At 42.4% G+C, this 21,817-nt stretch overlaps 1 protein-coding gene across 1 annotated transcript; it reads right to left on the bottom strand.

Annotated features, from left to right (window-relative positions):
- Positions 1 to 1,548: 1,548 nt before the first annotated feature.
- On the bottom strand, positions 1,549 to 21,153 carry tpo (thyroid peroxidase). Its single transcript, XM_042325179.1, has 12 exons — positions 21,081 to 21,153; positions 20,744 to 20,847; positions 19,572 to 19,662; positions 19,277 to 19,437; positions 18,817 to 18,949; positions 18,307 to 18,436; positions 11,008 to 11,214; positions 10,296 to 10,817; positions 3,932 to 4,190; positions 2,768 to 2,938; positions 2,351 to 2,588; positions 1,549 to 1,939 (listed from the first exon to the last, which is right to left on the bottom strand). The coding sequence occupies exons 2-12, from the start codon at positions 20,832 to 20,834 to the stop codon at positions 1,693 to 1,695; spliced, it is 2,250 nt and encodes a 749-aa protein (XP_042181113.1). The 5' UTR covers positions 20,835 to 20,847; positions 21,081 to 21,153; the 3' UTR covers positions 1,549 to 1,692.
- Positions 21,154 to 21,817: the final 664 nt, after the last annotated feature.

Raw genomic sequence — 21,817 nt, 5'->3', positions numbered from 1 at the left:
CAATGTGTATTCAATGTGTATTTCCTCAGGCTATGCAATCACTCATAGACATAATTCCTATTTAAAATTCACAAAGTGACTGCAGGCGACATCGTGCTTTCACACTTTTCCCCCACAATGGTGTTGCTAAGAGTACCAGTGCCAGTGGGGGGGGGGTTAAGAACCAAGGCAAGATGACACAGAAGTGAATACAGGGTGAGACAGATAGTACTGGGTGGATTAGATTTTCACTGGTAGTATCCTTGGTTACATCACAGAATTCAATATATTTGATTGGATGGAAGACTGATTTCCTCTCACTAACTACTGGTATTACGTTTCTCTTCAACTTGGCTTCTGATTGAAATTCTGTGATTCTGGTGCAGCGTAGTGGTGTAAAGTACTTAATTAAAGGAAAGGGTCACCCATTTTGAAAGTTATATTGTTTTTTTTGTACATCTCTGAATGATGTTCTATTGATTCCCTGGGTCATTTCATTGCAGGGTAGCCTAGTGGTTAGAGCGTTGGACGAGTAACCGAAAGAGTAAAAGTCTGGTAAAGTCTCTCTCAGTATGACGTAGTACTGTGGTAAAGTCTCTCTCAGTAGTATTGTGGTAAAGTCTCTCTCAGTAGTATTGTGGTAAAGTCTCTCTCAGTAGTATTGTGGTAAAGTCTCTCTCAGTATGACGTAGTACTGTGGTAAAGTCTCTCTCAGTATGACGTAGTACTGTGGTAAAGTCTCTCTCAGTATGACGTAGTACTGTGGTAAAGTCTCTCTCAGTATGACGTAGTACTGTGGTAAAGTCTCTCTCAGTATGACGTAGTACTGTGGTAAAGTCTCTATCAGTATGACGTAGTACTGTGGTAAAGTCGCTCTCAGTAGTACTGTGGTAAAGTCGCTCTCAGTAGTACTGTGGTAAAGTCTCTCTCTCAGTATGACGTAGTACTGTGGTAAAGTCATCATTGCATTGTAGATTTCCACAATGATTTCCCATGTTGCTACCAATCATATTATAACGCCAAAATTAAACATTTGTTTAATTTAAAAAAAATATTAGTCTCACATATTAGTGTTATTTAACACTGTACGTTAATGAGGGGTTCTGGGTGGATTTGTCCTTTAAATAAAACATTTTTGAAGTACTACTTAAGTAGTTTTTGGGGATATCTGTACTTTACTATTTATATTTTTGACAACTTTTACTTCACTACATTCCTAAAGAAAATAATATATTTTTTTACACCATACATTTTCCCCTGACACCCAAAAGTACTCGTTACATTTCGAATGCTCGGGCAGGACAGCAAAATGGTCCAATTCACACACCTATCAATATGACACACCTATCAATATGACACACCTATCAATATAACACACCTATCAATATGACACACCTATCAATATGACACACCTATCAATATGACACACCTATCAATATAACACACCTATCAACATAACACACCTATCAATATAACACACCTATCAACATGACACACCTATCAATATGACACACCTATCAATATAACACACCTATCAACATGACACACCTATCAATATGACACACCTATCAATATGACACACCTATCAATAAAACACACCTATCAATATAACACACCTATCAACATAACACACCTATCAATATAACACACCTATCAATAAAACACACCTATCAACATGACAAGTGTTCATCTGCCTCTGATCTGGCAGACTCACTAAACCACAAATACTGCGTTTGTAAATGCCATCATACCTGGGCTAGGCTCCTCTCTCCAGGCCTCCAAGTTCATTGATGGTATATTGTCACACAAGAGAAAACCGTCAGGGTATTTCCCAAACCTGAAGGGGTCAAGAGGGGCCTCTTTCACTTCACTGTTGTCACAGATCACGCGAGATAGAGAATGCCTTAGTAGTTCCACCCTCTGACCCAGCGTAAACACACCCTCACTCTCCCACCAGAACCTGAAAAAAAAACACACAGTAATTGATAATAATCAGTCCAATAGAGTCAAAAGAAGGCTTCAGAGTATAGCATACTTAGGGGTCCAAGCAGCAAATACTACAACAATACTTCAACAGTGTACGTATTTTTTAAAATGTTACCTTTATTTAACTAGGCAAGTCAGTTAAGAACAAATTCTTATTTTCAATGACGGCCTAGGAACAGTGGGTTAACTGCCTGTTCAGGGGCAGAACGACAGAACCTGCCACCTTGTCAGCTCGGGGGTTTGAACTTGCAACCTTCCGGTTACTAGTCCAATGCTCTAACCACTAGGCTACCCTGCCGCCCCACGTACTACCAGTTACCTTCCAAACCCCTCCATGGATATAGTCTATGTTTTCTACGTAGCATGCGTGCTTCAATAAACTCACCTGTCCCCATCTCGAATCATCTTTATCTGCTTTCCAATGAGACATGAAAAGAGTGGACCAGTCCTGGAGCCAGGCAGAGGTTCCTCTACCAGTCCTCCTAGCCACACGTCAATGTTGTCAGGATGTCGAAACAGGTCCATGATCTTGCCAACAACACTTGCATCTTTTACAACTTCTCTGAAGTCGTCTCGAGTCTCTATTCTGTCCAGTCCACAGAACGTCCTCCAGTCATTGTAACCTGGGACGTAATTATGGCGCAATTGCATTATGCCTGCTTACTAAAGGATTCAAAACAGATCTTCACAGTGGAGTTGTGCAGAGCGATTAATACCTATTTTTTTAAAATTTGGTTGGATTTCAAATAGATTTTGTTTAAATTGTCCCAATTATTGACTCCTGTTTATGGGTAACACTGACCTGGAAGTCCATGATCACGTCCCCTCTGCAGGTTGAGTGCAGCCAAGTCCAAGCCGCCTGGGACAGTAAGCACAACCAGTCTCTCTGTCAGCTCCTCTGTCAGTAGGTTTTCTGGGCTCACTACAGTCGCCGGCGTCCCCAACAGGCCTCGGAGGACTGGCTCTAGTCCACCTTTCGTGAAAAAAAAAGATGACAACATTTCACAATACACTTTGCACTATAAACACATTATTCTCCGCAAATACTTACAGTCAAATTAGTTCTAGGGTAGTTATGTAAGTTTCACATGCCTCCAGCAGAGCTAGTTATGTGAATATGATTCCTTTCATTGCAATAAAATGCATATCTGTGGGGCTAAATCATTCAGTCGGCTAGTAACCACTGAGAACTGGCTTTGGCTGGTATAGTTATGCATCACTTTGGATGTTCAGTAATGTATTCTGGAGCAGCTCACATGATTATTCCTATTTAAAATTCCAAATAACAGTGTCAAGTCTCTGTCAGATTAACAATATCCTATGAACAGTACTAAGAGCACTAAGAGTACTTTAAAAAGGGAGTCGCCATGTCAACTGTAGTAAGGTACATGTAGTTATAGACTTCAGAGGTTACATTAAGTAGAGGTGGCCAGTCTGGGTATGTACTGCACAAAAACATCATGCTGTATAGCCTGAAATGAGACTCCTGTGATAGCCTTTACCAAAACAGAGATGGAGGACACCCTTTGTCATTGTTTCATCTAAAGATTGGCCCTTTTAAGTGTTTAGTATGCAACAGTCCACCCTATTAGTTCCAATAGTAATTTATTTATTTAACCTTTGTTTAACTAGGCAAGTCAGTTTAGAAAAAATTCTTATTTACAATGACGGCCTAGGAACAGTGGGTTAACTGCCTCGTGCAGGGGCAGAACGACAGATTTTTACCTTGTCAACTCGGGGATTCAATCCAGCAACCTTTCGGTTATTGGTCCCTACAGCTCTAACCACTAGGCTACCTGCCACCTCTACACTCTAACCACTAGGCTACCTGCCACCTCTACACTCTAACCACTAGGCTACCTGCCACCTCTACACTCTAACCACTAGGCTACCTGCCACCTCTACACTCTAACCACTAGGCTACCTGCCACCCCGAAGTATGTATGCAGCATATGAGAATACCAACCCTCTTTGATGAGTCGCCAGGGACTGAAGAAAGTCTTATGCAGACTCAAAGAGGAGAAGTGTTCATGTTCCTGGAAGCTCTGGTTGAGTCTCCGGAGAACTGAGGGAATAGTGGCATGGCCGAATCGGAATGCAGCAGTCGAGAATACATTGGAGGCTGAGGGCTCTGTAGTTGCATCATAGCCCCCATAGGGACCAATGTAAAGATCAAAAGCCTCTCTTCCAATAATTTTGGGAACATAATCCCTGGTGGTTATAATCTGGGGGCAAATACAGAACAAAGCAAAAAGGAGACTTTAAGTTATTTTTTTTTAAAGAATACGTTTTGCAATCTACAAGTTTCTATGTCCAGTCCATTAAAAATATATATTTACTGTAGTCCAAGTTGGAACAGGACAAGTTACCCTCAGGGTTCAGATTAATGCACTGCCACCAGATATCCTTGCAGAAAATTAGCAAGATTATCTAGGACAGGCTGTATACATTCATCTGAATATATTCTACTGAGATGGTATTTTGGGATATCTTATGCGAGCTTGGAGATATTGTTTATTTGTTCCCCTGTGGTTAACCTCAGAAAATGTCATTTGGCCTCAATGTAAATCATCTATTGTGTCATTTTGGAGTAACTTTTATTGTAAATAAGAATAGAAAATGTTTCTTAACACGCCTACATTAATGTGGATGCTACCAAGATTTAGGATCATCATGAATGAATCCTGAATAATAATGAGTGAGAAAGTTACACATGCACAAATATCATACCCCCAAGACATGCTAAACTCTCACCATTACAATAACAGGGGAGGTTAGCATACCACCAAGACATGCTCACCTCTCACCATTACAATAACATGGGAGGTTAGCATACCACCAAGACATGCTAACCTCTCACCATTACAATAACAGGGGAGGTTAGCATTTCATATCATACCCCCAAGACATGCTAACCTCTCACCATTACAATAACAGGGGAGGTTAGCATACCACCAAGACATGCTAACCTCTCACCATTACAATAACATGGGAGGTTAGCATACCACCAAGACATGCTAACCTCTCACCATTACAATAACAGGGGAGGTTAGCATTTCATATCATACCCCCAAGACATGCTAACCTCTCACCATTACAATAACAGGGGAGGTTAGCATACCACCAAGACATGCTAAACTCTCACCATTACAATAACAGGGGAGGTTAGCATACCACCAAGACATGCTAACCTCTCACCATTACAATAACATGGGAGGTTAGCATACCACCACGACATGCTAAACTCTCACCATTACAATAACAGGGGAGGTTAGCATACCACCAAGACATGCTAACCTCTCACCTTTACAATAACAGGGGAGGTTAGCATTTCATATCATACCCCCACGACATGCTAACCTCTCACCATTACAATAACATGGGAGGTTAGCATACCACCAAGACATGCTAACCTCTCACCATTACAATAACAGGGGAGGTTAGCATTTCATATCATACCCCCACGACATGCTAACCTCTCACCATTACAATAACAGGGGAGGTTAGCATTTCATATCATACCCCCAAGACATGCTAACCTCTCACCATTACAATAACAGGGGAGGGTAGCATACCACCAAGACATGCTAACCTCTCACCATTACAATAACATGGGAGGTTAGCATACCACCAAGACATGCTAACCTCTCACCATTACAATAACAGGGAGGTTAGCATACCCCCAAGACATGCTAACCTCTCACCATTACAATAACAGGGGAGGTTAGCATACCACCAAGACATGCTAACCTCTCACCATTACAATAACAGGGGAGGTTAGCATACCACCAAGACATGCTAACCTCTCACCATTACAATAACAGGGGAGGTTAGCATACCACCAAGACATGCTAACCTCTCACCATTACAATAACAGGGGAGATTAGCATTTCATATCATACCACCACGACATGCTAACCTCTCACCATTACAATAACAGGGGAGGTTAGCATTTCATATCATACCCCCACGACATGCTAACCTCTCATCATTACAATAACAGGGGAGGTTAGCATACCGCCATGACATGCTAACCTCTCACCATTACAATAACGGGAGGTTAGCATTTATGTGGGGGTATGACATTTCTGTGTCTGTAACGTTCTCCCTCGTCACTATTCACGATTCATTCAGCATTATATGTAATCCTGGTAGCATCCACATTAATGTAGAAGTGTTCATTTACATTGAAAGTGATTTAAAATGGAAAAGAAAATACAATATTTATCATTCATTTCTATTGGGCAGAAAATAATCTGAAACACAAACCAAAACAAAGAGCAAATGCATCCAACACATGTGTAGAGTCACAAGCTTGATGTAGTCTATGAGTGCTGTGGATATTGGACCAAAACACTTCACTTTCACTGCTTTAATACACATAAGTGAATTTGTCCTAATACGTTTTCTCCCCTAAAATGGGGGGGGACTGTGTACAAAAAGTGCTATAATTTCACAACAGTTCACCCGATATGAATGAAAATACCCTCAATCTACACTTTAAAATCACAGTCATGGGTTTATTTCAAATCCACATTTTTGAAGTATAGCGCCATGAGAAGAAAAACATGTTTCACCGTCCTAATAATTACAGAGGGCACTGTATCACACACAGAGACTGCAGTATGTACAGGACACTGTGTCACACACAGAGACACTGCAGTATGTACAGGGCACTGTGTCACACACAGAGACACTGCAGTATGTACAGGGCACTGTGTCACACACAGAGACACTGCAGTATGTACAGGGCACAGTATCACACACAGAGACACTGCCGTATGTACAGGGCACTGTATCACACACAGAGACTGCAGTATGTACAGGACACTGTATCACACACAGAGACACTGCAGTATGTACAGGGCACTGTATCACACACAGAGACTGCAGTATGTACAGGACACTGTATCACACACAGAGACTGCAGTATGTACAGGGCACTGTATCACACACAGAGACTGCAGTATGTACAGGACACTGTATCACACACAGAGACTGCAGTATGTACAGGGCACTGTATCACACAGAGACTGCAGTATGTACAGGGCACTGTATCACACAGAGACTGCAGTATGTACAGGACACTGTATCACACACAGAGAAACTGCAGTATGTACAGGGCACTGTATCACACACAGAGACTGCAGTATGTACAGGACACTGTGTCACACACAGAGAAACTGTATCACACACAGAGTATGTACAGGGCACTGTATCACACACAGAGACTGCAGTATGTACAGGACACTGTATCACACACAGAGACTGCAGTATGTACAGGACACTGTATCACACACAGAGACTGCAGTATGTACAGGGCACTGTATCACACAGAGACTGCACTATGTACAGTGCACTGTATCACACAGAGACTGCAGTATGTACAGGACACTGTATCACACACAGAGAAACTGCAGTATGTACAGGGCACTGTATCACACACAGAGACTGCAGTATGTACAGGACACTGTGTCACACACAGAGAAACTGCAGTATGTACAGGGCACTGTATCACACACAGAGACTGCAGTATGTACAGGACACTGTATCACACACAGAGACTGCAGTATGTACAGGACACTGTATCACACACAGAGACTGCAGTATGTACAGGACACTGTATCACACACAGAGACTGCAGTATGTACAGGGCACTGTATCACACAGAGACTGCAGTATGTACAGGACACTGTATCACACAGAGACTGCAGTATGTACAGGACACTGTATCACACACAGAGACTGCAGTATGTACAGGGCACTGTATCACACACAGAGACTGCAGTATGTACAGGGCACTGTATCACACAGAGACTGCAGTATGTACAGGACACTGTATCACACACAGAGACTGCAGTATGTACATGGCACTGTATCACACAGAGACTGCAGTATGTACAGGACACTGTATCACACAGAGACTGCAGTATGTACAGGGCACTGTATCACACAGAGACTGCAGTATGTACAGGACACTGTATCACACAGAGACTGCAGTATGTACAGGACACTGTATCACACACAGAGACTGCAGTATGTACAGGACACTGTATCACACACAGAGACTGCAGTATGTACAGGGCACTGTATCACACAGAGACTGCAGTATGTACAGGGCACTGTATCACACAGAGACTGCAGTATGTACAGGACACTGTATCACACAGAGACTGCAGTATGTACAGGACACTGTATCACACACAGAGACTGCAGTATGTACAGGACACTGTATCACACACAGAGACTGCAGTATGTACAGGGCACTGTATCACACAGAGACTGCAGTATGTACAGGACACTGTATCACACAGAGACTGCAGTATGTACAGGACACTGTATCACACAGAGACTGCAGTATGTACAGGACACTGTATCACACAGAGACTGCAGTATGTACAGTAAGTATGTGAAGCCTTGCTCCCTTCACATTTGACAAGACAGACAATTTGATCATCTTATAGAAAATCAACCCTTCGGAGACTTTGTTGAAACAACTGTATTCTGGTGGTTGGTGCACTCATTTAACTTCTCTCCAACAAGACATCATATGTTCTCTCCCTGTCATTTCAATGTAAGGAGGGCTGGGTTGCGCTTAGCCTTAGCCTTCTTTGACCAATATAATGCCGTTTTTATCCCGCTGAGACAGGCGACAGTATTTAGTAGTCTACCTGGCCTTTAATCTAGATAATTCCCTGTCTCTGTGGTCACGGGGGATTCCTAAGCAGTTAAAACGAACACCACAAGGGTTATAGTGTTATCCTTATATCCACTCTGGGATTGCCATGGGGCCATTTTCTATCACATTTTGAAATGGCAGAAGTGCATGCAGGCGATTCGGTTCGCCTCATTCTATGCCAGATGGACTAAGCAAGCATGTTCATCCCCTCTTGACTTTCTAAACTGACTTTCGACCTGAAAAGATAAGAAGTGAACGAAACAATATCAACGATTTTACAGTTACAGTTAATTTAAGGAAATCTATCCATTTAAATAACTTCAGTACGCCCTGATCTATGGATTTAACATGACTGGGCAGGGGCACAGCCATGATTGGGCCTTGGAGGGAATAGGCCAACCACTGGGGAGCCAGGCCCAACCAATCAAAAAGGAGTTTTTCCCCACAAAAGGGCTTTATTACAGACAGATATGCTCCTCAGACGATCCCGCAGGTGAAGAAGCTGGTTGTGGAGGTCCTGGGTTGGCATAGTTACACGTGGTCTGTGGTTGTGGAGGTCCTGGGTTGGCGTAGTTACACGTGGTCTGTGGTTGTGGAGGTCCTGGGTTGGCGTAGTTACACGTGGTCTGTGGTTGTGGAGGTCCTGGGTTGGCGTAGTTACACGTGGTCTGTGGTTGTGGAGGTCCTGGGTTGGCGTAGGTCCTGGTCTGTGGTTGGAGGTCCTGGGTTGGCGTAGTTACACGTGGTCTGTGGTTGTGGAGGTCCTGGGTTGGCGTAGTTACACGTGGTCTGTGGTTGTGGAGGTCCTGGGTTGGCGTAGTTACACGTGGTCTGTGGTTGTGAGGCCAGTTGGCCGTTCTGCCAAATCCTCTTAAACAATGTTGGAGGTGGCTTATGGTAGAGAAATCAACAGCTCTGTTGGACAATCCTGTAGTCAGCATGCAAATTGCACGCTCCCTCAAAACATGAGACATCTGTGACATTGTGTTGTGTGACAAAACTGCACCTTTTAGAGTGGCCTTTTATTGTAGGTGCACCTGTGTAATGATCACACTGTTTAATCAGCTTCTTGAAATGCCACACCTGTCAGGTGGATGGATTATCTTGGCAAAGGAGAACTGTTCACTAACAGGGATGTTCATTAACAGAGATAAGCTTTTTGTGCATATGGAAAAATGTGGGGATCTTCTATTTCAGCTCATGAAACATGGGACCAACACTTTACATGATGAGTTTATATTTTTGTTCAGTATAATTGATTACATCTTTTTTTTGTATTGACTAATGTAAGACCAATGGCCAATTTTTAAGAAGTTATTTGTGCACTTTAAAATCAAACCCCATTCTGATACAGATAAGAACTCTGAATTAAGAGATTGACCTCTGACCTAAAATGAATATTTTTTTTTACTTGGATAATGCTAATAACACTCTGATAATCTCACTACAATAACTAACACCATACATCAGGAACCAGGAACTAGGGGTGCTGGGTCATCCCACAACAAAGACGTTCCATCATGTACAGTAGGACTTGCCTGGTGCTGGGTCATCCCACAACAAAGACGTTCCATCATGTACAGTAAAATACTACACAACTATGTATTTTAATACAATTCATACAATATTATCATGATGTTCCATCATGTACCTGCCTGTGCAGAGCTCCGATGATCTTGCGGGCCTCTTGGTAAATAATCTCTGAGCTCCAGTGTGGGTTGAGGCTATTCAAGGCCTCTGCGATTCTATTGTGTTCCCTCATCCACAAAGTGTGTAGAGCCGCCAGGGTCAGAACCTCATTCACCCTGCTGTCCCCAGCCAGGAAACAATCCACCCTTTCCCCCTGGGGATCCCCTGGATCTTGGAAGCATGGAGATGGGGTGTTGGGGACAAAAGGCAGGTAGGGTCTGCCACTACGGTCAGTGAATCTGCTGTTGACAGCCAGCCGACCCTCAGAGTTTGAGAGGTCTCGAAGCGCACTCTGTAAATATGGGGTGTGGCCATATACAGTGGATGCATCCAGGAAAGACGTGATTGAGTTCATTTGTTGACGCTGTAGCACTTGTTTGATGTCCGTCGTCGCAGCCTGTGCATTACCGGAGAAGCAGGCTGGCGATGAACGAAAGAATGGCACACAGCTTCTGTTCCCAGACAGTTTGTCATCAGGGAATGTCTGTGAAAGAAAGAACACAACTTAGTCTGAGCCAAAAATGCTCGGTTTATTATATTATATCAGTGTTTTCCAAAAGCTATACTTTACAACACTTTTGTCTCCTTAATTAAAAGGGATTGGTAGGATTTGGGAAGCAGACAGACAACTGATGTGAAAGCGTATTCATTAGAGGTTGATTACGAGTGGTTACCTCAATAGGGAAACAGGGGTTTATGTTTTCACACGTCTTTAAGCAGTCCAGTCCTCCCAAGAAAGCAGCTCTGCTTGTGCTTTGAGGAGTGAAGGATATGTCATGGTCGATGTACTGGCCCCAGTCCACTAGCATCTGACAATAAGCAGCATCTAGCAACATCGGTCTGCTGGAGCTCTGCAGTATCTTCTTGCTGACTTCATGTACCTGGTAATACAGTGAGGGGGGGACATGATGACTTCATGTACCTGGTAATACAGTGGGGGACATGATGACTTCATGTACCTGGTAATACAGTGGGGGGACATGATGACTTCATGTACCTGGTAATACAGTGGGGGAACAGGATGACTTCATGTACCTGGTAATACAGTGGGGACATGATGACTTCATGTACCTGGTAATACAGTGGGGACATGATGACTTCATGTACCTGGTAATACAGTGGGGACATGATGACTTCATGTACCTGGTAATACAGTGGGAACATGATGACTTCATGTACCTGGTAATATACAGTGGGAACATGATGACTTCATGTACCTGGTAATACAGTGGGGGGAACAGGATGACTTCATGTACCTGGTAATACAGTGGGGACATGATGACTTCATGTACCTGGTAATACAGTGGGGGAACATGATGACTTCATGTACCTGGTAATACAGTGGGGACATGATGACTTCATGTACCTGGTAATACAGTGGGGGGACATGATGACTTCATGTACCTGGTAATACAGTGGGGGAACATGATGACTTCATGTACCTGGTAATACAGTGGGGGAACAGGATGACTTCATGTACCTGGTAATACAGTGGGGGAACATGATGACTTCATGTACCTGGTAATACAGTGGGGGAACATGATGACTTCATGTACCTGGTAATACAGTGGGGACATGATGACTTCATGTACCTGGTAATACAGTGGGAACATGATGACTTCATGTACCTGGTAATACAGTGGGGACATGATGACTTCATGTACCTGGTAATACAGTGGGAACATGATGACTTCATGTACCTGGTAATACAGTGGGGACATGATGACTTCATGTACCTGGTAATACAGTGGGGAACATGATGACTTCATGTACCTGGTAATACAGTGGGGACATGATGACTTCATGTACCTGGTAATACAGTGGGGGGAACATGATGACTTCATGTACCTGGTAATACAGTGGGGGAACAGGATGACTTCATGTACCTGGTAATACAGTGGGGGAACATGATGACTTCATGTATCTGGTAATACAGTGGGGGAACATGATGACTTCATGTACCTGGTAATACAGTGGGGGAACATGATGACTTCATGTACCTGGTAATACAGTGGGGACATGATGACGTCATGTACCTGGTAATACAGTGAGAACATGATGACTTCATGTACCTGGTAATACAGTGGGGGAACATGATGACTTCATGTACCTGGTAATACAGTGGGGGAACATGATGACTTCATGTACCTGGTAATACAGTGGGGGAACATGATGACTTCATGTACCTGGTAATACAGTGGGGACATGATGACTTCATGTACCTGGTAATACAGTGGGGACATGATGACTTCATGTACCTGGTAATACAGTGGGGGGAACATGATGAGGTTAGGTGAGAAATGTTGATATTTTGGAGCGTCTATGTTTGGTGGTTCTAAACTAGTCCTCACACAGGATAATGAAGAAATCGACAGCTTCACTGTTCACAAACACAAGTACACTGCAAGCATGACCATAGCCCATGTCCTTGTCTCTCAACAAAGATGGCCTTTAAATAACCTCTTAGATGTCAAAATCCCCTGTTTAGGGGACCTGCATGGTTCTGGTATAGGTTTCAACCTGGCATATTTGCTTATAAATCGATCTGTGGAAACCATAGATTGAAATGGCTTGCATTGAGCGATAGCCTTGGTTCTCACAGACACAGCAGTGAATATTTTCCTCCTGTGGTTCGTAGTATGTGAAATCTGACACCACTTGAAGTTGGGATGTCCCTCCTACCATTTCATTCTCTCTTCCGACTATCCAACAACTCCTAGCTGAACCCTACGACACTGACAAAGCACATGCCATGTTGGAACTAGGACTCTCAGAAATGTTTGACTTGCTAACTTGTTGAACGGCACACGTGGAAACATCCAGTTAGCACGTGGAAACGCGGCACCTTACATCCAGTTAGCACGTGGAAACGCGGCACCTTACATCCAGTTAGCACGTGGAAACGCGGCACCTTACATCCAGTTAGCACGTGGAAACGCGGCACCTTACATCCAGTTAGCACGTGGAAACGCGGCACCTTACATCCAGTTAGCACGTGGAAACGCGGCACCTTACATCCAGTTAGCACGTGGAAAATGTCACAGCTTCCTAGTTCTGACTAGCACATGAACGTGGCAACATGCCTGGAATAGATACACATGGCGAAGCAGGGCTTAACATGCCCAGGCCCCCTGAGTACAGTACAGACTCAGTACTCCCGTTTCTCCTCTGTTAAATTGCCAACTTTACTCATTACCAGATAAAGGCAGATTTTTTTATATATTTTTTCATCATTCTAGAAACATTTGGGATATGCTTGAGACTTCCATGTTGTCTTAATCAACTACATCATAACTAAAAAACACTTTCATTCTGAACGTAAAAATGTTTAGCATGAACATAGACTGTCGAATGGAATGTGACGATCACGATCATCAGTCTAAAGTGACGATTCTAACGGACTTTCTTAAACAGACTATCTAAAAACCCGCTGTTTGTTTGAACAACAGTAGGAGAAAAGACCAGCACTGCCCAAGAACCAGGTGAAAAGAACATCATGGTTTCAGGCTGTTAGGCCGCTATGATGACGGAAAGCTTTGGGCTTTCTACCAGCAGGCTGCCTCTACCAGCAGGCTGCCTCTACCTGCAGGATGCCTCTACCAGCGGGCTGTCTTTACCAGCGGGCTGCCTCTACCAGCGGGCTGCCTCTACCAGCGGGCTGCCTCTACCAGCAGGCTGTCTCTACCAGCAGGCTGCCTCTACCAGCAGGCTGCCTCTACCAGCAGGCTGTCTCTACCAGCAGGCTGCCTCTACCAGCAGGCTGCCTCTACCAGCAGGCTGCCTCTACCTGAAGGCTGCCTCTACCAGCGGGCTGCCTCTACCAGCAGGCTGCCTCTACCAGCAGGCTGCCTCTACCTGAAGGCTGCCTCTACCAGCGGGCTGCCTCTACCAGCGGGCTGCCTCTACCAGCAGGCTGCCTCTACCAGCAGGCTGCCTCTACCTGCAGGCTGCCTCTACCTGCAGGCTGCCTCTATCAGCAGGCTGCCTCTACCAGCAGGCTGCCTCTACCAGCAGGCTGCCTCTACCTGCAGGCTGTCTCTACCAGCAGGCTGCCTCTACCAGCAGGCTGCCTCTACCTGCAGGCTGCCTCTACCAGCAGGCTGCCTCTACCAGCAGGCTGCCTCTACCTGCAGGCTGCCTCTACCAGCGGGCTGCCTCTACCAGCGGGCTGCCTCTACCAGCGGGCTGCCTCTACCAGCAGGCTGCCTCTACTAGCAGGCTGCCTCTACCTGCAGGCTGCCTCTACCAGCAGGCTGCCTCTACCTGCAGGCTGCCTCTACCTGCAGGCTGCCTCTACCAGCGGGCTGCCTCTACCAGCAGGCTGCCTCTACTAGCAGGCTGCCTCTACAAGTTTTGGGCTCTGGTTATTTGATAAATCTAGGAGTGTTCAAAGCACTTCATCGCTTGTAACACCTGTTTCTATCTAAATAGCTATGTGTATTGCATAAAGCTTGCTAGTTAGCTCATAGTAAGGATTAGTGAACTGTATCCAACCAAATGACAGCTATAATATTCTTCAGCATTTGGATATTAATGCAAACTGGAGATTCCACCAACTAGGTGCTGTATTACCGTAGGCTACTTTGGGCCATTTGGTAGGATGGTCTCCCCAGCTGGTCTCCAGGAAAGATGAAAGGACATACAGTACCAGTCAAAAGTTTAGACACACCTCCTCATTACAGGATGTTTCTTAATTTTTTACTATTTTCTACACTGTAGAATAATAGTGAAGACATCAAAACTATGAAATAACACATACGGAATCATGCAGTAACCCAGAAAGTGTTAAAGAAATCAAAATATATTGTATATTCGAGATTCTTCAAAGTAGCCACCCTTTGCCTTGATGACAGCTTTGCACACTCTTTGCATTCTCTCAACCAGCTTCATGAGGTAGTCACCTGGAATGCATTTCAATTAACAGGTGTGCCTTCCAAAAAGTACATTTGTGGAATTTCTTTCCTTAATGTTTTTCAAGGTAGGGGTGGTATACAGAAGATAGCCCTATTTGGTAAAATACGAAGTCCATATTATGGCAAGAACGCCATCCCATCTGGTTTGCGCTTAGTGGGACTATTATTTGTTTTTCAACAGGACAATGACCCAACACACCTCCAGGCTGTGTAAGGGTTATTTTACCAAAAAGGAGAGAGATGGAGTGCTGTACCAGATGACCAGGCCTCCACAATCACCCGACCTCAACCTAATTGGGATGTTTTGGGATGAGTTGGACCGCAGAGTGTAGGAAAAGCAGCCAAAAGCAGCTCAGCATATGTGTGAACTCCTTCAAGGCTGTTGGAAAATAATTCCTCATGAAGCTGGTTGAGAGAATGCCAAAAGTGTGCAAAAGTTGCCATCAAGGTAAAGGGAGGCTACTTTGAAGAATCTATCAAATCTAAAATATATTTTTGGTTTGTTTAACACTTTTTTGGTCATTACATATGTGTTATTTAATAGTTTTCATGTCTTCACTATTATTCTACAATGTAGAAAATAGTACAAATATATAAAAATCCCTGAATGAGTAGGTGTGTCCAAACTTTTGACTGGTACTGTATAGGCAAGCCAACAAGAAGCAACTTTCTAAATACCTAGACCCTTCAAGGGCAGGCAAACACTGGAAGTAGTTACGCGACATATCTAAGACTAGCTAATTCAATCGAGATTAACTTCTCTCGCTAGCCAGCCAGCTAACAGGCATAAAAGCTAGGGGTAAACAAACATTGACAGCTGTATTAGCTTTACTGTTGGTGTTAGCAGGGTAAAACAATAGAGTGGAAGAAGACGTATCATGCAAATAATTTGCGCTACCGAGTGACGCAGCAGTCTAAGGCACTGCATCTCGATTCCTGACTGTAATCACAACCAGCCGTGATTGGGAGTCCTATACTATAGGGTGGCGCACAATTGGCCCAGCATTGTCCGGGTTAGGGTTTGCCCGGGGTAGGCCATCATCGTAAATAAACATTTGTTTGAAACTGACTTGCCTAGTTAAATAAAGTTTGAAAAAAAAGAGGTGTTGTGACAACCACGTATGTTAGTAATGACACTGCTGAAAACCTTCATTAAAACATAAAAAAAAGTGTCAGTAGTTTGCTTAGGATGCCGCCAAAATTTAGGCTTATTACATGGGAGTTCTCTACGGCTGTACCCTACCCTGTACCCTGTACGCCGGGAGTGTGGTCATGTTAAGCAACTTCTCGCCGTGTACACTACCATTCAAAAGTTTGGGGTCACTTACAAATGTCCTTTTTTGGTCCATTAAAATAACATCAAATTGATCAGAAATACAGTGTAGACATTGTTAATGTTGTAAATGACTATTGTAGCTGGAAACGGCAGATTTAATGGAATATCAAGATAGGCGTACAGAAGCCCATTATCAGCAACCATCACTCCTGTGTTCCAATGGCACGTTGTATTAGCCAATCCAGGTTTATAATTTTAAAAGGCTAATTGATTATTAGAAAACCCTTTTGCAATTATGTTAGCACAGCTGAAAACTGTAGTGCTAATTAAAGAAGCAATAAAACTGGCCTTCTTTAGACTAATTGAGTATCTGGAGCATCAGCATTTGTGGGTTCGATTACAGGCTCAAAATGGCCATAAACAAAGCACTTTCTTCTGAAACTCGTCAGTCTATTCTTGTTCTAAGAAATGAAGGCTATTCCATGTGAGAAACTTCCAAGCAAATGAAGATCTCGTACAACACTGTGTACTACTCCCTTCACAGAACAGCGCAAACTGGCTCTAACCAGAATCGAAAGAGGAGTGGTTTCCTTACATCATAGCACAGCAGGAGGAAGTGGTTTCATCTCTCTAGAACATTTAGAGTTCACTTTTTAGCCAGTAATCTAAAAAAAATTGTAGATTTTAAACAAAAATACACTTTCTGTTTGTCACAGACGGACGATTAATATAAGGGAGATAGGCCAGTTCCTATTGAGTTCAGGAAGCTAAGCCGGAGCTCTGTGATGTTCCCAGCAGTGGGGCAGATGTTTTGATCAGGAAAGACACTTAGAAAATATGCACAAATATGTATTTTACAGGTATAAGGAAGGTGAAATAATGTAGTTAGTCATTTAATTATGCTGTATTTAGAAAGCATATCAGTAATTTCAAACCTTATTCATATAGTTTTGTTGAGTAAGAAATACATCATATCAAAATATTTTTTGTCATATTTTATCATAGTTGTATTTACTTGAGCTTGTGTCCTCAAAAGTGACTATACCTCAACAATTTACAACATTTTTTTTATCAGAAAGGTGAGATTTTAATATTTTCAGCATTACCAGCTATTGTTTATGGCCCTCTCATGATTTATAGTTACTTTTGGGGATTACATATGTTACATTTTTAGATTACATTTAGTTACATTTTCAATTAGTTTCAAGGAGTGTTTTACCAACTTCACAACCTCGGAGGAAAAATTGGGATTTACAGTAGCTTCAGAATCACAGTAAAAAATATGTTGTAATACAGGCAAATACATTACAGGTTCCATTTAGTGGGTTAAACACTGTGCAAACTGCAGGCTGTGTAGCTACGTAATGTAATGTATATTTAATGAGGTTTTTCTCCATTTTAAAAATCCAGTCAGTGTGTGGTGATAACATGAAATACAACAGCTGAAAATATCTGAAATGCAAATATAAATGCAAATCGGATAATATTCCTCTTGGCAACAAAAAAAAACATTAACATGTTCTCAGTATGATAAAAAATATATATATATTTTCTATAACCAGAAATAGTTCATATCTCTGGTACCTGACTAATGAATTGCATGCAGCATGTGTGCTGTCCATATCATTTACGAACCTAATTTTGTAGTTATTTAAATGCAATGGATATTCTACACACGTTTTAATAGCAAGCAGATAACACTGGAAAACTAAAGTAGACTCCTTTCAAGTAGCTTTTTTTTATGAAAACACGGTGCACCTGCAGTCTCACAATTTAGAGATTACCGGGGGAAGTTGGAAGCCATTATATAGTTGCCCATGGTTCCAGCCCTTTGGTTGTCTTTCTCCGTCTTCATATTCTGCCGGAAGCCATCTGGCCAAGGCGCTGTTGGCTGTGCCCCAGAAAGGCTTCTGCCTGAAAAATATGTTTAAATCTGTCAGAATACCCCACAATACAAAACAGGTGTGGATGCCATCTCCGATTGCAGCACAACACAGAGAATAAATTAATTATAGTGCATGGTGGGAGTTTCTAGAGGAATTGTGTGGAAATCAACAGAAAATAGCTGTGTGTGTGTGTGTGTGTTTAGCTCGTGTGTGTGTGTGTGTGTGTGGGGGGGGATTCAATTTCTAGTTACTTAAAAAAACATAAAATAATACAGTCATTTTTTGAATCTATAAAGAAAACAAATCTACTTTCTAACCTATTTTGAGAAATGTAAAATGTAAGTATAAACAAAACTTATTGTGGATGTTCAGATTTAATGACAAAGATATAGGAAATATACCAGACACCTATTATTGCAGACTCCAGATATGGAACGGTACTTGTTGGCGAGGCAATCGTTGTGACAGAAGGCTGGGAGAACGGGTGGAGGACAACCTGACAGGTCTGCAATCAGCGCCAAGTCCTCCAATGAAAGGAGCTCTTGAGAAGTGACAGCACTGAGTTAACTAATGCAAATAGTCTGCGACAGATCGTCTAATTAGGCTGGTCAGGGCAGCCATTTTGCAATTCAATAATATTGCTGACACTGTCTATGCGAGAGGCTCATCTTTGACGTTTAACTCTAAGTGAAGTGAGCATCCAGCATGCATCTCTTCTATTTCGTACCAGTAACTGGCTCCAGTTAGAACCACACAGGAAGTTATTTGAATAAACCACAGAATAGACATGACCTTTTTTAGCTGTCCATTGCAAGCATATAGCATAGTGTGTGATAACGGTTGGCGTGAAATATGACCATAGACCTACCTGATGCAACAAGAGCCCTTTTATGTCTCCGGCTGGCTCTGTCCTTCAGAATATATAAAGTCGTGTCAAACACCTCTGCAGCTCTGGAAATCTCTTGGGTCTCAGGCTCTGCTTGCCGGAGAAATGTAAACAGCTGCATTGGGGACCGGAGTGTGCCTCGCCTGTGATTCAGTGGAATTGGCAGATAAGTAGTGAAAAAGTCGACCCCCCCCTCCGCTCTTAAAAAAAAGTCAAAGTAATGTATCTAGGAACACTCTCACATGAACCATGCACACACTGTCATTAGGTTCATTACTCTGTCCTGGTGTGACATAATGCTGTTTCCACCATCTGAAGGCTTTCTTGAAAAGAGGACAATAGCAATCCCTCATTGTCAAATGATGCTCCTGGAAGAGACAAACATAAGACTTGTAAGGAAACCAACCATGCTATATAATATGAAACCATCATATAGAGAGCGTTTCTATTTATTTACAAATTGTTAGAGAATGTATCAAAAAAATATAAAAAATATTATTATGAAAATAATAAAGTAGTAATTTGGCAAGGAAGAAATGGGCGGCAGGTAGCCTAGTGGTTAGAGCGTTGGCCTAGTAACCGGAATGTTCAAACCCCCGAGCTGACAAGGTACAAATCTGTCGTTCTGCCCCTGAACAAGACAGTTAACCCACTGTTCCCAGGCCGTCATTGAAAATAAGAATCTGTTCTTAACTGACTTTCCTAGTAAAATATAATAATAAAACATAAAATAAAGTGACAGTGACACTCTGCTCTGTTACTATATCTCCTGTAAAGCAGTAAAGGAAAGTTGTATATATCTTTTGAATGGCACCTAATGTGGCTGAGCAGGAGATAATGAGTAACCTCTCTCGGTTACCCGAAGTGACTTGTATCGACATTATGACATTCCCTGGAGGAGGAAGTAGATACTGAACCCAATACAGACTGATGTGATCCAGGAAATAACCCCTCAGACAATAGGGCGTTAGAATGAGCAGTCACATGTCACTTTCACAAGGCTTTCAATTGCACACATCTGATACCCTTCTCATATCAACTATCATGTGGGTTTTCATTTTCTTCAAAAAAATACATTTAAAAAAGATGAATGTTTAATATGCCCTATTTAATAGCTGCATTTCCTCCCTGACAATCTCCCCGAGATACATCGCACTAGCAAATCCCTATTGGGAGGGAGACTGCCAGGTAAAAGTTGGTCATTAGAGAACAGTCTAATTCCCCCATCCTCCCTGGATGAAGGAATTAGACTGTTCTCTAATGACCAACTTCTCAATTATATAATCCATAGTATTATATAAGTTTTTTATGTCCTTGGGTGGTAAAGTTGACACGAATAGAATATAGAATATGTGCAAAATACAAAATACATCTGTGTTTAATTGAATCATGCACAGATAATAAAATAATCGATAGGAACAATAACCAAACAACAGAGATAGTACTCACGTTTGGAGTTTCTGGCCTCGTCACTTAAAAACCTCATGAGAATTGCGCAGTATACAATGGCATATTTAATCAGGTTGAAATGTCCAGCCATGGTTTGGTGATACCTGCATGTACAGTAAGTCAATCGCAGAAATATATACATATATATATATATATTTAAAAAAAAAAACTTTTTCATGAGTAACTATGTTAATTTAAAAGCACTAGATAATCCACCATGAGCTAAATGTGATAAAATAAAGATGATTTAATGCGTGACATGTTTAAAGCAACTCCTAGTAACTGCTATGATGAGTATTTCAAGAAGTTACACCGATCGAACAACATGTTTGCCCACCTTTTTGACGTTTTGCTCAGAGAAGACTCTTGTCGTCTGTTGGGCAAGGAGAAAACGGTCTTGTTGGTCTGGTTTCATAGTGTCTGGCCTTTATAAGAGGTTCAGTTATACTTGGTTGACTACGTTGCAGAAACACCTCAAACCTTGTTTTCTTTGAGCTGCACACTTTGCCTGTGCTGCCTACGCATTTAGAGGACCGAGAGACATGTCAAGAAGGGATACAACTTATTATTCTGTGTATCTCACCATGCATGTCTTACCATTGAATTGTGCATCAAAGTCTTGCTTATTTGAGCTAGGAAAAAGAAAGGGACATTTCCCTTTCTGACTCAGCGTGAGATTAGCTTGTCTTTATTATGTCTGAGCAGGAAACATCACTGCCATTCTACAAATAAGAAAGGTACCATCCTGTATTTTATAGAGTAATGACATTTAGATACTGGCCATGTTATATATTATATATATTTGTAAAAAATTCTGAGATGTTATTGTAATGTGGTAACCGTTACAATGGAAGATTTTGCATAAATGTACAATCGTATGACATGTCATTTTAATAGAAGGCTTTTGCTAACATCAGAATGCCTCCCAATGTATTGTTCGTGTCAAAGTGACTGACACGGTTTGTTCCCTGTAGTCCTGCTGCATTGATAGTGATTTATCTCCTTGCAAGGTTGGATATTTTTTGTCAGGCAGTTTTCGTTCCACTACAGTGGCTAACTGTGTGTCCACAGATG

Source organism: Oncorhynchus tshawytscha, linkage group LG08 (assembly GCF_018296145.1).
Source record: "Oncorhynchus tshawytscha isolate Ot180627B linkage group LG08, Otsh_v2.0, whole genome shotgun sequence".
Classification (NCBI taxonomy): domain Eukaryota; kingdom Metazoa; phylum Chordata; class Actinopteri; order Salmoniformes; family Salmonidae; genus Oncorhynchus; species Oncorhynchus tshawytscha.
Note: the sequence above shows the minus strand (reverse complement) of the source record. Positions and strands in the feature narration are given on the sequence as shown.

Excerpts from the sequence above, each read along its gene's own strand:
- tpo (XM_042325179.1), bottom strand. The coding sequence starts at position 20,834 with ATGGCTGGACATTTCAACCTGATTAAATATGCCATTGTATACTGCGCA. Across the intron at positions 10,818-11,007 it reads ACCCCTGTTTCCCTATTGAG|ACATTCCCTGATGACAAACT; the intron begins GTAACCACTCGT and ends TTTCTTTCACAG. Across the intron at positions 4,191-10,295 it reads TCGGAGCTCTGCACAGGCAG|ATTATAACCACCAGGGATTA; the intron begins GTACATGATGGA and ends ATTTGCCCCCAG.